Source organism: Diabrotica undecimpunctata, chromosome 8 (assembly GCF_040954645.1).
Source record: "Diabrotica undecimpunctata isolate CICGRU chromosome 8, icDiaUnde3, whole genome shotgun sequence".
NCBI classification, from domain to species: Eukaryota; Metazoa; Arthropoda; class Insecta; order Coleoptera; family Chrysomelidae; genus Diabrotica; species Diabrotica undecimpunctata.
In genome coordinates this window covers 541,552-560,657 of record NC_092810.1, presented here as the reverse complement: position 1 = coordinate 560,657, position 19,106 = coordinate 541,552, and the positions used below count along the sequence as shown (strand labels likewise).

The following is a 19,106-nucleotide window of genomic DNA, read 5'->3' as shown; positions in this document are numbered from 1 at the left end:
CTCACAGTGTGGAGAAAGAAGTGCTACAATATGTGCATCCTAATCGAAGACAAGAGATTGTACACGATACACTTCGCTGATGACCAAGCCATTCTAGTTGAAGTCGAGAATGATATAGACTATATGCTTAGAAAACTGGAAGAGTAATACACCAAGTGAAGTCACCCCTCGTCACGTAAATGGAATCTTCCAATTTTTTCAGTGACAACTATTTCGTAAAAAACCATATTTAATGTGTGCTGATTTAGAAATCTCTTTTAAAGTATAGATATGAAAGTTCAACTTAAAATGTTTTACTAATAACTTTTTTGTTACACTTTAATGCAACTTTTGAACTGATCATCTCGGTTGTAACGTCAATTTTTAATAGGTCCGGCCAAAAACATTATTAAAAATTCGGTATTCGATAACATTATTAAAAACCCGGTTTTATCGTCTAAAAATAAAGTAAGCCTCGTCTATAGCGTCATAAAATTGTACAGTAGGTTGTCGTTTTTTATTTTATGAAGAATAAAGTGCAATGGGTTTCGGCTTTGCGGCATTATTCCTTCCAAGAATGTGAGAAAACCCGATTATCCCTTCTGTGTACAGTTGTGTGACCTTGACAGTTCTACGATTTCCCATTTATCAGTGCCATCCTAACAGTCAAATTTTCTGTTTCAGAACAGTCAGTTTAAGAAATTTTCGCTACCGTGAAATTGTGTTCGGCTCGTTTTGTTTTTAGATTTTAATTTAGTAATTAACTTTTTATTTATTAATATGGTAAGTTGTAGTACTAAAAGGAAGGCTTTGTCTATTAAAGATAAAGTGTGTTTTATAAGAGTATTTGAAAGTGGTCAAAAAAAATTGCTGATTTTATGTCGGCAATTTGGACTTGCTAATTCCACTGTCGGCTCAATCCTAAAAAAACAAGGACAACATTTTAATAGCCTTTAATGAGGAGGGAGAAAATGTTAAAAAAATTAGGAAATGCATTCGTGGTGATGTAGATTCAGCTCTAGTCAAATGGTTCAGGCAATATCGCAGTTCTGATAATTCCTGTGCACTTTTAAAGGAGAAAGCTACAGAGTTCGGAAAACTATTTGGTGAAGATTTCACATGCTCTAAGGGATGGCTAGATCGTTTTCAACTCGGCATTCAATTTCCTTCGCGAAAATTGTTGGAGAGACAAAATTTGTGGACGAAAACGTGACAGGTGATTGGTTACAAAAGACATGGCCACAACTAAGGCAACCATACAAGGATGAAGATATCTTCATTGGCGATGAAACTGGTGTCTTTTACAAATTAACGAGACAAAACTTTAAATTTCAAAAATCAAAAATGTGTCTGTGGAAAGCTTTCAAAACAAAGAGTCACGGCTTTTGTTTATGCAAATATGATAGGTACAGAGAAAAGAAAGCTTTTGGTTGTTGGGAAAAGTTTACCTAGATGTTTCAAAAACATAAAAACACTGCCTGTAAACTACACATCTTACAAAAAAGCATAGATGACTTCCGCTATCTTTGAAGAAGAATTGAGAAAGTGGGACAAGGAACTCTCTTGTGGGTCAAGGAAAAAAACAAAAATTCTTCTCTTAGTTGACAATTTTGCAGCCCATCCCAAGCTTAATTTGACCAATATCAACCTTGTTTTCTTACCAGCTAACTGCACGAGTGTCTTGCAGCCTATGGACCAAGGAGTCATAAGAAGTTTAAAGTGCCATTATCGGAAACAGCTTTTGAAATGGATGATTTTTTGTATGGACAATGGGGAACCCGTGAACATTACCATTATTGATGCAGTTCAATTTTTAGACAATGCGTGGAGCGCGGTTACGTCAGTGACAATTTGTAAGTGCTTTCGTCAAGCTAAATTGACTGTAGTTTCTCCCAATATTCAGAATGTTGACGAAGATGACTTAATACCTTTGTCAGTCTGGATACAAAAATTTAATGTAAACCAGAGAGAGTTTGGAACTGATCTTGACTCCTACATTTCAGTAGACGATCATGTAGAAACATTTTAAGTTTAAAGTGATAAAGAAATCGTGGAACAAGTGCAAAATGTGGAAATGGATGTTGATGAAGGTAATGAAGAAGAAGAAGAAGACGGCGTTGATTGTCCTACAATCCAAGAAGCAATGGCTGCTGAGATCATATCCAGGTTTTAGCAGCTCAGGGAGATATCCACAACTACCAAACTCAGAATATTAAGTACACTACAGAAAAACTTAATTTTTCGGAAAGGGTTGTGCAGAAGAAAATAACTGACTTTTTTCAGCATTAGAGAACTTTTTCATAAAAAATGTACGTTTCATATACATATGTTTTATTTCTTTTTTATCCTAAATACAGCTGTAATAATAAATAATGCTGTAATAAAATTTTGCCTCGTTAAAATTTCGTTTTTTTTCTACCTCTTTTATAACGTCAGTTTGATTTTATTGCGTTTTTTTACTGAACTGTTCAGTGACGCTATAACCAAGTTCCACTGTATATAAATTTAGCTAATTGTAGTTGTTTTGCCACTGTGGGTTTTAACATTATATTAAATTTATATATTTATGAATTGTTGTATCAATTTCATCCTTCGCAGCTTTTGTCCAGTATTCCAATTCTGTTACATCATATTTTTTTCTGTGATCTACTTATTTTTTACAAGCGTACGAAAATGCGTGCTGCCACTGCCCTCTCCGCACAGCACCGCACTTTGTTGTAGAAGTTTGTGTCGCCTGTTGCCATTCTCATTCTCATAATAATCCGAATCTTCAACTTCAATCGTAGTTTTTAGATCGAAGTAGGTAGGTAGTTTGTGTCTCCATTCTCCCTTCGGCGCTCCCGCTCCGGTGTCATAGCGAAACTTTGTTTTCACGTTCATTGTTCGCCCTCGTTCATTTTCGGCGACGACCCGAGACTAGATCCGTTCCGATATTGCTCTCTACTACACCGACTCCTCCCGAGCCTCCTATTAATTATTCTAAACATTCAGGGGCGGCTCTTTACGAAGGGGGTGTGTAAGAGAGTTGACGAGGCGTTTTTCGGTAGTCAAAAAACGAGAGCTCATTTTTTAACTGGATGATGTTAATTCATAGACGTTTATTTCTTTTTCATGATATATAATCGTGACATTGATTATGTCCAGCAATTACGCATCTTGAGATAAAATAGATTTTTTTGTTTTGCATGATATTTTAAAGTCTAGTTCCATTCTTTTTGTGAGCATAAACTTTCGGTTGTGGTCCAAACTTATATTAGAAGGAGAAACGCAAAGAAACAATAATATATTGTAAAATCTTAGAAAATTATCTTTTGGATACGCCTCAAAGGGTCATAGATACTGTATTATATTGAAGATTGTTTCAGTAAATAAAGCTAGAGTATATATTTACATTAGGAAAGAATTTTTAGACGGACGATTATTTTGCATTCGCTTTTGCTAGCTGCACGTTTTTATCGTGCAATTTTTATGCCAAACTGCCTCTATAATGCCACTGCTTTTTTTTCACCGCTTTTTTTATAGAAATTAACAGATTGTATGGGTTATTATTCACGGTGTAGTGTATATGAGAACACCTCTGTTGCATAACTTAATTAGTCTAAAAAGCATCAGCGTACCACTTTTGTCTATTGTTATACAATTCATTTTGGAGCAAAGTCGTACTGAAATAAAATAGCGTCAATTAAGTTTTCTATAATATACGGCTGGTTATATATAGCTATAAAATAGCAATAAATACTACAAAAAAGAGGGGAAAATGAGCCTGTTCTTATTCAATATTTTTCAGCCAATTAGATTGCACTTTAGACTTTCATAATTTGGCTGGAAAATCAGCTGGAATTCGGCTGGAGGAGGTAGCTCTTCGGCTACCTTTTACATTACTTAAACTGAAAATCCCATGCTCTTACTGGTTTAAGAACCTATTGAATAGCAGACTTCCAATCGTAAACACAGCTTTGTTTCATATCAACGACCGTAGAAAATTCGGAAATACTTTCCTTGTATTCGCCAGGTGTTCTTACTACTTCTCGTTCTCGGTCTACTCAATTTGACCGAAAACTGTATCAGATAGTAAGAATGAATGACCAACTACAGGAAAAACTAACTCAAGTAATTTAACATTTGGTGGTGCGCTGTCAACTAACCATTTGCAGCACATACTAATCATTATCGAGTTTTTATTTTAGTCCCTGCATCCATCGGCGAGCAGTCGTACCTTTTTTGACATGTTACCAAAATCAGTGTCATTGAGTCGATGAAAGACTGCAGAGGAAATTTCATTTGAAGCTTTGCCAAACATGTCCTTAGTTCAACAGTAAGAAAATACATTTTCCTTTGAAAGTAGAGACTTTGAGGAACCTTCAACAACAGTAAAGTTATAAAAATAATGCTGCCTTTAATAATAAGCACTTTGATCAGGAGCTTTGGGGAGGACCAATATTTTTTGGCTGTCAAACGACAAAGTGACTAGGTCTTCTCTGTTTTCTTGAAGAAATTAGAAAAATGCTTTGGCTCGAAGTTTTGGAGCCGTTTTTCAGTCACTAGTTTAATGTTATATTGGTCATTTTTTTCGTATTTAATGCATTCACTTAACTCTAAACATTTTGTACAAACATCTGTTCTTGGAGTTTTAAAGCTCAAATTATATTTTCCTTTAAATATATAGTGAAAATACAATCTCCGATGGAATTGTCTGAGCAGTGTACATTAAATACAATTTTGAGACGCTGAGTTCACATGGAAGATACATTCTGTTACTGAACGGAAGTAATGGAATTCAGTACATTTTAATTGGTTTATAAACTTTTGCACTCCTTTCAGCTTATCCCGATATGTCGCAGTTTTTCAATCACCACCTCTGTGTTTAATCGCTACTTGACCTGTTTCATTAATAAATCGTTTTATCACAAAGGAAAGCCCGTGTTTTGTTATCCCTAGCACGTTGAAAAACGCTCCTTGGCACACTGGAACTTTCTCCTTGGATAAAAAATTAAGGATAAGACATTTTACCTGGTGTTTCTTTGGAGAATACTTTTTATTTTTCGGCAGACGACGAACAGTACGATTTTAAGTGCAGTATTTCAAAATAAAGGCATCTTGAGTCGCTTTATCTTTGGTCTCATAGAATAAGCTATGAAATTTCTCTGTATCGTTCATTTTCAGCAAGCAGCACTTATATGTTTTTAAATTGAGACCACATGTTGGGTATTCTGGCATATTTTTCGCAGAATATCTACAGCAAAAAATAAATATGAACATAAGTACTGAAATGGGTTCAAATTTTAACAAAAACGAAAGACAAAATATCAAAATTCAAGAACGGCTTGGAAATGGAATATTAACATTCACAAGAGTACTCAACTTAGACGTTTTGCAACGTTTTTTTTCCATGTTTAAGGTTGTCTTATTCGCTTCCTTGCCTTTGTTGGTGTGACAGGAGACGCATTAACTTCCATGATAAAAAATTAGTACAATTATTGTTGTATATATAAAACTAATTTCTTAGACACAAATACAGTTTAGAAAAAGCACAAAAGCAATGTAACGACTCCCAAAACTAAAACAAATTATAATAGCAACAAATCTAACCTTGTGTTGATCACGTACGTGCGCTACGTGGTTCTTATTGCCCACACCTGAGATTGCCGTGTGTGGTACGCATTGAGCTATGGAGATTGACGCTTTTGATCCTAACATGAACTTTTCACTGCGATTTGTATAAAAAGTTAAGACCGCTTTTGGTTCTTACAAATAGTTTTATCTAACAGATAATAAAAAACGCAACAGATGGCGTCCCTAACTCAAATCAAGAAAAAGTGGAGGTTGTCGCCTTTGATTTTTCATCCCTCAAATGTAATCTACTTATGCAACCACTTGTACGAATTTATTAATGAAAAGAGGAAGATATAATGGTAGGGCTATATTCAAAATTGAATAAAATAAGACAGATTATATATAGAAGTATTTGTAAATCAAGTTTGTTGTTGTTATTACAATTTCACTCTCAGTTTTGTTCATTTCTCAGTAAATCTACCTTTTCCCTCGTAGCAACAACTTCTAGGTGAACTCTTACGTTAAAACAGTAGGTTGGCCTTTCTTGTTCAAGGCACTGTTAAAAACAAAGACAGTCATTTATCTATTGTGCTATAAAGTTATCAGTGCATAAGTTTTGGTGTCACGAACGCTCGTTAAGTAACAGTTGCATAATTTGAAAATTTCCAAATTGTTCTTAGGTTCCATTTTTATTCGTTAAATTTAAATCGAACGATGAGAAATGTACTCGGCAAATTTAGCCAGACGAAGAAAAATAATATAAAAAAAAATTGTGGAATACACTGCAAAGATAAAAGTTGAAAAACTGCAGACGACACAAGGTATTTACACCAAAAAATAAGGGCAGAATAATACAGAAATACATATATTATATCACTTAAAGCGATGGAGTTGAGGAAATTTAGGCAAAAATTACAGCAAACACTTTAGACATAGCTAAAGCAGTTGTGGTCGAAAAAAAAAGTTTATATTTTTAAAATTGAAATATTTTTAAAATTGAATAAAGAGAATCGATGTGAAGACCCGATATTCTATTATGCTACTACTAAAACAATATCTACCTTGATTGATTATATTGTCTCAGAGTTCTCACCCTTTGATGTACGCTCTACAATTAGTAATGCAGGTCTATGTGATCTTGAAGTAATATATACCAAGTTTAACACTCTTAACAATGCTCGAAAAACCAACGTTTAGGTAGGATTTTTTTCGCTTAGAACTTTCGTAAATTTCAAAATTTGTGCTTGACTTCTGGGTGGCACTTTCCCTCTGTGGACGTGAACCATAATTTTAGTGATTTTTAGATAGGCTATTTTCAATAAGCAAAACATCACAAACCCTGGACTACCAAAGGTATCCGCATATCAGCCAAGAATATGCGTTCACTATTATACATCAAGAAATTTACTACCAACGTCTTTGTCACTGAATATATCTCCTAGTAAAGATGAACCTATCTAAAGCTTATCAAAACAGCTAACAAAATGTACTGTCAGAATGGTCTGGGAAGCTCTAAAAATGTTACAAGAGAAACTTGGTCCATAATAAACGATCTTCGAACTAAAACTAACACAACTCAAACATTTTCTCTCTCCAAACCCTGAAAATCTAAATAAATACTTCATTAATGTGAGTAAAAATATAACATCCACTAGTTTGCCACAACAAGATCCTATTTCCTATCTTCCCAATTCAAAAAAGTTCTCGAATTCATTCTTTATAAGACCAGTTGATAAATCTGAACTGATCCAAACAATCAGTAGTATTAAAAGCAGATCTTCCTGTAGTACTGATGGACTATCCATAAAAACTTTCTTAAATCTCCCAAAACATTATTTTTCATTATACCATTTTCTTATCAGAAGGAATACATCTTTAAAAACAAAAAAATCGAGGAGACAGCCAAATAAATATATACAGAAATTTTAAAAAAGTTCAAAAATTTACAAATTAGAGAAAAAATAACAATACGATATGTAAACGTCTTGTCAGGTAGTTTGTTTTTCTATCTGTTAAATACAGACGTAAAAACATTGACATTCGTTGGTTTTCATAGAGTGTATTTTTCTGAATGACTGCGGATACCATACACATACACCATGTTCGGAAGTGATTTTTCCACGATATCGGCAATGATCTTCGAACTAAAACTAAGACAACTCAGCATTTTCTCTCTCCAAACCCTGAAAATCTAAATAAATACTTCATTAATGTGAGTAAAAATATAACATCCACTATTTTGCCACAAGAAGATCCTATTCCCTATCTTCCCAATTCAAAAAAGTTCTCGAATTCATTCTTTATAAGACCAGTTGATAAATCTGAACTGATCCAAACAATCAGTAGTATTAAAAGCAGATCTTCCTGTAGTACTGATGGACTATCCATAAAAACTTTCTTAAATCTCCCAAAACATTATTTTTCATTATACCATTTTCTTATCAGAAGGAATACATCTTTAAAAACAAAAAAATCGAGGAGACAGCCAAATAAATATATACAGAAATTTTAAAAAAGTTCAAAAATTTACAAATTAGAGAAAAAATAACAATACGATACGTAAACGTCTTGTCAGGTAGTTTGTTTTTCTGTCTGTTAAATACAGACGTAAAAACATTGACAATCGTTGTTTTTCATACAGTGTATTTTTCTGAATGACTGCGGATACCATACACATACACCATGTTCGGAAGTGATTTTTCCACGATATCGGCAATGTGTATTGTACGAGGAATTTATCGCAATGTTTTTGTATCAATAATGACGTAAGATACACAAGCAGTGTCACAGTAATTGTCCGTATTTAATTTACACCGATATACATGTATTTTATCTTTATAGTCGAGTAAAATTCGTTTCAAAACATAAATAGTCGTTAATGTGAACTACAAAAAATTCGATTTGATCAGTAAGACGTTCTTTTGCAAATTAAAAACTATATTGGAGGCTAAATAGTATTAAAACAATGTAGAAAACAGTGGTATTTCTTCTTTTTAAAGTAACGTCTTTTCGAAAGAGATTTCCGTGGACACATGAGCATTTTAAAACACTCTCCTAAAAGTCTTCCTGTGATTCCGGTTTTTTTATCTTTTTTATCTTTCATTGCATGATGTACAACCTGGTATTCTCTATGTCTCATTAAGTGTCCAAAGTATTGTATTTCTACATAAGATATGTTCAATATTCTCCTAAAACCTTCCTCGTAGGAGGGGACGGAAGACACCGATTTATTAGGAATCTGTACGGCGTAGAAAAAGTTTTAAACAAGAAATATAACAGATAATTTTGACCAAAAATATGCACTTTTCAGTAAAATGAACCGTTTCCTCTGAAACAGCGCTTGGAGCGATCGGCGATTTTGAATGTTAGATACGCGCATAATCAATTTTTTAAATCAAAGTTGTATCCATTTATTTATACCCTCTATGTTAAATCTTCTTCTAATGTGTTTACTTCTTTTTCGATCTCTCAGCGTATTTGTTGTAATTCTTCTCAGTACTCTCATCTCTGCCGTTTCCAGTAGCCTTTACGTTGTGGCTGTGTCGGGTCTTGTTTCTGAGGCATATGTCATTACTGGTCTTATACTTGCTTTATAAATTCTTGACTTACATCTCAGTGTTAATGTGTATGTTTCGCCATAATAGTGTTATTAAGACATCCTGCCAATGTATTTGCTTTTTGTACTTGATCTCTCACTTCTTTGTCCAGGTCTCCATAGTTAGACAGTGTAATTCCCAGGTATTTTATTTCCATTACTTGTTCAATACTGATGCTATCAATTTCTATTTTACATCTTGTTGGTTCTTGGCTGGCTACTATTGTTTTAGTTTTCTGAGATGCGATTGTCATATTAAATTCTTTTGCTTTTATGTTAAATCTTTGGACCAGTCTTTGCAGACTATCTTCATCTTGTGCTATCACTCTTGCGTCGTCTGCGTAACAGAGTATTTTTATTTCTTTGTTTCCCAATATGTATCCTCTTCCTTTGTTAACGCTTTTGATGATCTCATCCATGATTAAATTAAAGAGCATGGGTCAATGAATCCCTATGTCTTATTCCGCTGCCTATAGCCTATAGGTTCTGTAAGTTGTCCATCTATTCTGACTTAAATTTTGTTGTTTTGGTAGATGTTTTCTATAGTTTTTATAATATTTAGGGGAACTTCTCTATTATACAGAAGATGGATTTGAGTCTTTGAGTCTTACTCTGTCAAACGCTTTCTTTAGGCCAATCAGACACCACTGGTCTATTATACTCTATTGATTTCTCAATAATTTGCTTTATAACGAATATTGCATCTGTACACGATCTTCCACTACGAAAACCCTGTTGTTCATCTGCTAAACTTATCCTCTGATTTATTAGCACTTGTTAAATTTTAGTTGTAAGTTTTAGGGTAGTGTTTTACAAGTTTATACCTACGTAGTTTCCTGGCTGCTTTTATCTCCTTTTTTGAATAGTAGAATTAGTTCGCTTGTTCTCATTCTTCCGGTATTTTATTGTTTTATAAGTTTATTAATTAATTTTGTTAATTGTTATGTCATTGCTGCTCCACAATATTTCAGTAATTCGTTTTGTATCCCGTCTTTACCTGCTGCTTTTCTTCATGTTTTCAAGTATTTTCCAAACTTCCTGTACATTTATATTAAGTTCTTCATTTGTGGTAATTTCTGGTTGTTCTGGTTCTAGCGTCGTTTGTTCTTCCACTGCATAGAGCTTTTTTAGGTAGTCAATCCACGTAGGTATCCTTTTCTGTGTGTTTTGGTTCTATTAGTTCCTTTACCTCCGTTCTTGACCTGTTATGAAGCGCCATGTCTCCTTTTGCAGACCGTAAAAATCATGTTCCATTTCTTTCGAAAAGCGTTTCGAAAAAAGTGATAATTTTTTATTTTTTTTTACGAGTGCATGTATTTCTTTTCTAATTGTCTTGTAATTATGGTATACCGCTTGTGTTTTGGTTGACATGTATTTCAGGTAAGCATTTTTCTCTCCTTTTTGGAAATTGTAAATATTTTGTACCTGTAGAGATTACGTACGTATATCATTTGTTGATTAAAATGACTAAAAAATGTAAGACAACAATTGAAATAAATTGGTATGTTTAAAACCCAAACATTTTCAGAACAATACTGAATATTATTATATAACTAAAAACTTATACGAAGATAACTCAGTTAAAATAAGAATTGAAAACCAGCAATCTGATACCTTCAAAACCAGCAGAAGGTGTACGACAAGGGTGCATACTATCTCCAGACCTGTTCAATTTATATGGAGAATACATAATGAGGAACGCACTCGATGGATGGAGAGGCGGCATCTCCATTGCAGGAAAAAAGATCTCAAACTTAAGATTCGCAGACGATACAACACTGATAGCAACATCTGAAGAGGAGATGTCGAGACTGATAAAGAGAGTAGAAACCGAAAGCAACAAGTGTGGGCTCAAGATTAATAATCAGAAAACAAAAATCATGATTGTGGACCACGCGAATATCCTCCAAACAACAGGCGCCCTAAATCAATTCGAGAAAGTAGACGAGTTCACGTATCTAGGATCTTCCTTAAGCAATGCAGCCTCCTCCCATACGGAAATTCCCAGAAGAATAGGGATGGCCAAGAACGCGATGAGTCGACTGTCAAAAATATGGAAGGACCGCTCTTTATCCAAAAAACTCAAAATGAGACTGGTACGGACACTCATTTTTTCAATCTTCAGTTACGGTGCCGAAACATGGACAATAAAATCAGAGGATAGGAAAAGGATTGACGCATTCGAAATGTGGTGCTGGAGACGAATGCTACGCGTCTCGTGGACGGAGCACAGATCCAATCAGTCGATTATCGAAGAGCTAAACATTCAGACCAGACTCTCCTCTCAGTGTCTTGCAAATGTTTTAAAGTTTTTTGGCCACATTGCGAGAAGAGACAATGACAACTTAGAAAGACTAATTGTATGCGGAAACGTAGAAGGACGTAGAGGCAGAGGACGCTCACCTATCCGTGAGTACAGAAGTAAGTACAGAAAGCCACTGGAGAGACGTTTTCCGAGTCCATGAGAGCAGCCCAAAATCGCAAGAGATGGAGAGAATTGACAGCCCGCATTGTAGGAAATCACGATCCTCAGCAATGAGGAAACGACAAGAGAGAGAGACTGAATATTTTATTTTAGAAAATCTCCGTCACTGTTTTATGATGTTATATTGGGTTTTATCTCACGTGCAATAAAATTTGTGCTATCAATCATTTTCAAATGTACTATAATTTAATTCTTTGAAAAATTACTTTAATCAATATTATGTTTTATTAAGGGTGCTTTTGGTATTTGTGGTAAAGTAGATATATATTCATTTCGCCAATTATTCAATTATCTAACCTTTCCTAGAATACTGCGTCCGTCCATATTATTATTTATGTTTTACGAAATCAGTTAATATTCTGACGAATACTTAATAAAAAATACAAAATATTATCTTGAGTTTTTATTGCAAATAAAACAAATGTTTATTATCAACTTTAAACCGAATTTGTTGTTATCTTCCCGCACTATAAACAAAATAGTTTTCGTCACTGAAGTAAAAGTCAATCAGTTTACCGTGTGTAATTACTTCAGTTTCGTACAAAGTGTCACCACAATTGGAAACAACAGCAATTTCCGTTCCGTTCCGATCGACCTCACCAATCTCAACCTCGATTTTTCTCGTAATGTTGCAGCAACAAAAGTTCCTGAAGAGATCCGCCGACGAGCTGGACCCCGGCGGGGCTCCCAACGAAAGTTTCGAACCGCCCGTTAAGCTTCAGTGCTCCAACGAAGGACTCACTAAGTTTTCCGTCGAGATCGTGCAGCAACTGGAGTTTACTACCTCGGCGGCCAGCTCCCAGCCCCAGCAGATTTCCACCAACGTCACCGTCAAGACGCACGCCAATGCCTCCGTCAAGAGCGACGTTTCGTCCCCCAAGTCCAATCCGGATCATCAGAAGACCACTTCATCCTCAAATATTGGTAAGTTTCACTTATATTATCTTTTGATAAAAGTAAAGTTGCTGTTAGATATACTCGATGTTTATAAACACTGGTTTTATTTATATATTTATTTTTCAACTCTTTCATACATCATGGATTTCGATTTTTTTTATTGATATCCCTTATTGGTCCATTCTTCACGGTAAAATATTTTAAAACCTCAGAATTCTAAATAGCCGCACCGATTGGCATGACATTTGAAATGCGTTTAGGAAATATGTCAAAGAAAAAAGTTTTAAAAACATTTTCACCTCTCCCGAGGTGAAAATATATAACCTTCAAATAAATCTCAAAATCAATAGAGAATTCAATTTATAGCAAAAAATGTTATAGAGATTTTTCTCGGTAAGTTAATATTTTCCAAGTTATTCACGCTTAAAATTGTTGATTTCATACCTAAAAATGCATGTGTTTGGGTGGCTTTTCAAAAACAACTCGCAAACGGTACATTTTAACCAAAAAACCATAAGAATTAAAAAGAAACCTTCTTCTTCCTTCTTTTATGTAGGCTTTAAGGCCTGTTTCTTCTTCAATATTAGCCTAATAAATTGTTTAAATTATCGCACCATCTTTTTCTTGGTCTGCCAATACTTATTCGTTCATTTGGTGACTTATCTCTTGCTATTCGTACTATCCTAACCTCTGCCATTCTACTAATGTGTTCGTTCCATTCCTGTTTCCGTTTTGTCACCCATCCATTTATGTCTTCCATATTGCATGCTCCTCTTATGTTTTCGTTTCTCTCCCTATCCAACAGACTTTTCCCTGATATTCATCTCTGTTGTTTCTAGTAATTGTCTCATTTTAGATGTGACAGGTCTTGTCTCCGCCATGTATGTTAATATAGGTCTAATTAATCTTTATATATTCTTATTTTTGTGTCTTGTCTTAGGTGTTTGTTCTTCCAGATTGTGTCACTAAGAGATCCCGCCGCTTTACTTGCTTTTAGCTTTGTTGTCTTACTTCTTCTTCAACATCTCCGTAATTAGTTATATCTATTCCCAGATATCTAATGCTTCCTGCTTTATTATTTTCCCATCAATTTCGATTTTACATCGTATTATTTAGATGTTGTCATACATTTGGTTTTTTCTGCTGATATTATCATATTGTATTTCTTGTCTGTATTATTTCGTTCGTTATTTTATTAAAGAGAAGTGGGCTTAACGAGTCACCCTGTCTGACTCCACTTTGTACTGGTAGTACAAAGGTAGGTGTTAGTTTTTCCATTTATCGCTGCCTTTATTCGATTATGAAAGTAGATGTTTTCGATGGTTTGTATAATATTGATTGGTATGTTTCTTTTATGGTATCTCTTTAATGATCACAACTTCGAAGTAGTAAAGGAGTTTAAATACCTAGGGGCGATAATCACTGCGGACAACCACATAGAAAAAGAGGTCTCAGCAAGGATAGCTGCGGGAAATAGAGCATTATACTCCCTTCCAACATTATTAAGATCGAAGCTGCTAAAAAGAAAATCTAAATTAACACTGTACAAGTCGATTATTCGCCCAATTATTACATATGGCAGTGAAACATGGACTCTCAACCAACGGCAAATCAATAAGCTTCTAGTATTTGAAAGGAAGGTTGTCAGAATAACATTTGGCTCTCAAAGAGATGAATTCACAGGGGATTGGAGAAGACGCCGCAATGCTGAATTGGTGACTGTGTATGGAACTGAAAACATAGAGAAAACTCAAGGCAAACCGAATAAGATGGGCAGGTCACGTGGTACGATCAGAGGATGACAGAGTGTTAAAGATAGTGTTTTTTGAAAGACCAGATGGTAGAAGATCCGTAGGCCCACCGAGAAAAAGATGGAAGGATGATGGTGAAGCCAATTTATCTAGAATTGGGGTACAACAATGGGAAATAGAAGCGCAAGATCGTAGAGGATGGAGGGCAATAGTGGATGCGGCGAAGACTTACCCGAGTTGTAAAACCAGTGAAGAAGATGTTTTTTTATACAGTAGATGTAAGGCGTCTTCCACTTGGATGCGATCGAAAGCCTTTGTCAGGTCTGTAAAACAGATATGTTGGTTTATTGTACTCGATGGCCTTTGCTATGATTTGTCTTAGTACAAATACGGCATCTACGCAGGATCTTCCGGATCTGAATCCTTGTTGTTCATCTGATATAGTTGTTAGTTTATTGATCTTGTTAGTTAGGACTTTTGTGGTAAGCTTAAGTGCGGTGTTCAATAGATTTATACTTCTATAATGGTTGGGATCTTCTTTATCTCCTTTCTTGAACATTGGTATCATTATGCTGTTTCTCCATGCTTCTGGTATCTTGCAGTGCAATTTTAGTTTTTGTATAAGTTTTGTCATCTCTAGGGTTATACATTCTCCTCCGTGTTTTAGAAGCTCGTTGGTTATTCCGTCTGGTCCTGGTGACTTTCTACTTTTGAGTGGATTTATGGCTATCTCTACTTCCTGAAAACTGAATTCTATTTCTAGTCTTAATACAGGTACGTTATTGTGTTGATTATTATTTTCCTTTCCCTTAAACAGTTCCGTCAAGTATCTTTCTCAATCGTTTGCTGGTATGTTATTGTATTCCTTCAATTCTGCCATTTCTTTCCGTTGGTTTCTTATGAATTTCTATATTTGTTTTTGTGTATCGTAGAAGTCGTTTTCCATCCTTTTTGTAATCTGTTCCCAGTGTTCATTTTTTGTTCTTACCAACCGCAAGAAACCTTTCAAAATTATAAATCAAATGGTTTTTTTCTTATTTTTATCACGGCTATAAGACCCGAGTTATAAGCTGATGAAGGGAAGGGTTTATTTGAATTAACCTGCAATCGAAACTTTGATCTTCAAATAACGTAAAAAGACGAGGGTTTTCAAAAAAATGGAACCCATAAGTGATTCGTGTGGAAAACATCCGAGTTGTTAACAAAAAAAAAACGAGTCTATGTGATTAAAAAAAATAGAGAAATTAAGTTATTGGCTTTTCCACAAAAATAAAAATTAATCTTATTCCACCTAAAATTAGCTTCATTTATGTATCAACAACGTGCCCTAAAATTTTAACCAGTTTAAAATGCCTAAATTTGAAAAAAACTTCAATTTAGTATTGAATTACTATTGAATTTTTTTATTTTTTCAAAATTACTCTTAAACTAACAAAAATATGGAAAATATGCACTAATACGAAAAAAGAGTATTTTTTCTGCTAAAAATGATACGGTAGAATTTATACGATAAAAATTAATTGAAATATTGACATTTATTGGCTTTTTTTTTTAAAGCTTTTAAATCATATGCTTTATAAATGAAAAAAGTTCAACTTCCTAGATCTTGTAGTACTCACTGTAATATAAGTTTTGGGTCAATTAAATATCTTTAGAATTAAAGAAGTTATACATAACAAGAGGGCCATTTACGTTTTTCTGTCAATTTTTTCTCAGCGTATAAATATCTCCGATTTCTCACAAACTAGATTTTTGGACAGAAATTGTTTAATTTCAATTTCAAAAAATAACTTTTTGCTCTGAAAAATATTTTTTTAGATGTAGTTCAGTCGTCAGAGGGTTGACCCCTAAAAATCATACGAACAAGCTGAATTTTGAAGCAAAATACAAATAATGCATACGAAAGCTGCACTCTTTATCTTCAAAACGCATCTTGATTTTTGTTGATAGGATACTCGGATCAAAAGATATTGAATTTTTACCATCGAGCTGATAGAAATTTTATTGATTTCGCATTGATTTCGCGCGCGTAACTGACATTTAAAATCGCCGATCGCTTCGAACGTTGTTTCTGAGAGGACGGTTCATTTTACACAAAAAATGCTAATAAACATTTTTGTTCAAAATTATCTTAGCAACATTTTTTATTGAAACATTTTTTTTATGGCGTACAAATTCTTGATAAATGGTTTTTTTTTTCATTTTCCGCGTCTACGTGGGGGGGTTTTGGGGGAAAGCCAGGGGGTAATAGTGCTAAACTTTATTGCAACTTTTTTATCGTCCTAAAATTGACATTTTCAACAAAATTTAGCTTGTTCGTATGATATTTAGAGGTTCAGTGGCATTTCCGTCTCTGATGTCTAAAGTATAATTAGGCCGTTATATTTTTATTTGACATGTTTTCATTTAAGCTATGAAATAATCATCCTTTTAATTCGCTACCTACTCAGTTCTTTAACGAGAATCCCAGAGTGTAGTCACTCACAATTTAGGAAACAATGTTCTATTTTAGAAGATATAGAAGTGCCAGTGGCGTATCTAGAAGATGTTCAATAGTGTCTAATATTATCGCCATCGATTTTTTTTTCACGTTTCGTTTTTTCAGGTCTGGACGTCGGCACTTTGGTAGAATGCGTGAAGCAGGAACCGGACAACGATTTCGCCGACTTGGACCAATGTGCAGCCGCACTAGAAAAGGACGCCGCCGCGAACGGCGGCGCCGGTTTCGGGGGTTTCCCCGATCTGATCGGTGACGACACCAACGACGAGATCATCTCGTCGGCCACTTTCAAGGATCTCATCTCTGATATCTCGAATTATCACGACTACGAACTCATGAAAGACTTCGATTTCGAAGACAAGCTCGACATTAAGGTCGAGGATATCAAAGTAAGTCACTTTTTAATTAGTAATTGTTATATTCTAAACAATTTTGTGATATTTCATCAATAAACGTCACAAATGACAGTTAAATAATCATTTTTTACGTAATAATTGCTAGTTTTATTTTACAAGCCTCTTCAATTGATTTCTTTTGCTATTTTTATCAATTTACGGTTTGAGTGAGCAGATCTAACAAAGTAAATTTATTAGCACGATTTAATGGTCGTAGATTTGATATAATATCAAACATGATTCATAATTGTTTCAAAACTCGGACGATCAATTACGACGTGGTCCGTCGGACCGATCGATCGAGTTCCCCTTCCACTGTAAGGTACTCAAATCAGACAGCAGTTGATTAAGTACTTATTCACGTCTATCGAAAGTCGCGATACTGAAAATTGAAGTTCAAGCATTTCCCGTAAGAGTTGCAGTGCCTTTGAAAAAAAAATGAGACATAAAGTGAGAAAATCGTGGACCAAACAAATGGTAATGGAAGTTTTGGCTTCTGAGACTTGCACGGAAACGAAGTATTCTCCGAAAAGTGTATCAGAAAATCAAACACAAGCAGCGGAGAGTTCCGTTCGAAAAAAGAAAGAAAATGTAAGTTATTTTTCTTCAAGGCTTATTGTAATGTGTTTTATATTACTTAGTATTATATCCATAATCATTCTTGTAAAATCTCTCCTTACTTCCACATCTTACATACTTTAAAATTTCGATTATAAACTCAAAGAACTAATAAATTTGCTTGTTATATTCATCGAATTTCGAGGTCTATAGTCAAATCTGACCATAATTGTACGATATAAATTTTAGGGGTGCTGAGTAATGAATTATTTCACTGAAGGTCACTAGATTTATGGCGTGAAGCTGATTAGGTGGCAATCATTAGCAAGTGTCTTATATTAGTCATACTGCTTAACGATAAAGTATTTATCGTAGCCAAAACATTCCTTAACAACTTTCTTTAGCAGATCTCACGAAATGAATGATTGTTTATTGTTTTATATTTACCTGTAATTTTATAGGATTTAATAGACCAAGAAATAAAACGATCACTCCTATTCCTCATTCTTTGAGCTATTGTCTTCATGTAGGGCATCTGTTGTAGGCACATATACCTGAATGACATGGGAATTTTGTGATTTGTCATCTACTGTTATTTTTATGGTTTATTGTTTATTATTTCGATATTGTATTGTTAATTCGTTTGACTACTCCGTTAAATCCTGTGTTTTCCAATACTGATATATAGATAGTGTGTTTTTTTTATTTAAAATGTCCTTGATCTCTGCAGTGTGTTTCTGCTAGACCAAATACGTCTATATTTTGTCTTACTACTTCTTTCTCTACTACGTGAAGTTTCCAGTTTGCAGAAGACTTTCTGCTTTGAAGTTTCTGTGTTTCGCTTTCTCTTCCAGTCAGTCGGATCGCATATTAACTCTAACAATTTATTGCCTTGGTGTTGGCCTTCCACACATCGTCCATCGATCATGGAAACGGGCATTGCTTGCACTGGAGCAGATGGTCCATGCCCTATCTTTGGCCGCACGTACATAAGGTGTCATTTTCATCGAGCTGGTTCCATCTTGCTCTGTTGGTCTTCACAGCGGCCACACTCGATCTCATTTGGTTCAGTATTGCCCATGTCGTCCAGTCGCAGTTCAAACCAGTCGGTGTGTTTGGTTTCGGGGGACACCAGTCTGGAGGTTTCACGGGCACGCCACTGAGGAAACATTTCCTGGATTTCAGCTGCAGGTCGTCGTGTGAGTACTCTTCCGCACCGAACATTACATGGCTGTCGTCAAATGACTGTTTGAAGCGCTCAAGGCTTCAGCATAGTTCTCATTATAGTTTCTCGTAGCGTTGCTTTTAGGCATCCTGTTGCTATTCTGCGTGCCTCGTTTAGGGCGACGTACACTTTCTTAACGTGTGTTGATCTACCCCAAACACGGCATGC

General features: G+C 34.9%; 1 protein-coding gene across 1 annotated transcript in view; it reads left to right on the top strand.

Moving 5' to 3' along the window:
* The window catches only part of mam (neurogenic protein mastermind), a 63,566-nt gene that overhangs the window by 18,460 nt on the left and 26,000 nt on the right, over positions 1–19,106 (top strand). The window contains exons 3-4 of the mRNA XM_072541755.1: positions 12,248–12,536; positions 16,866–17,149. Of these exons, the coding sequence (XP_072397856.1) occupies positions 12,248–12,536; positions 16,866–17,149 (573 nt within the window). The remainder of the gene's footprint in view (positions 1–12,247; positions 12,537–16,865; positions 17,150–19,106) is intronic.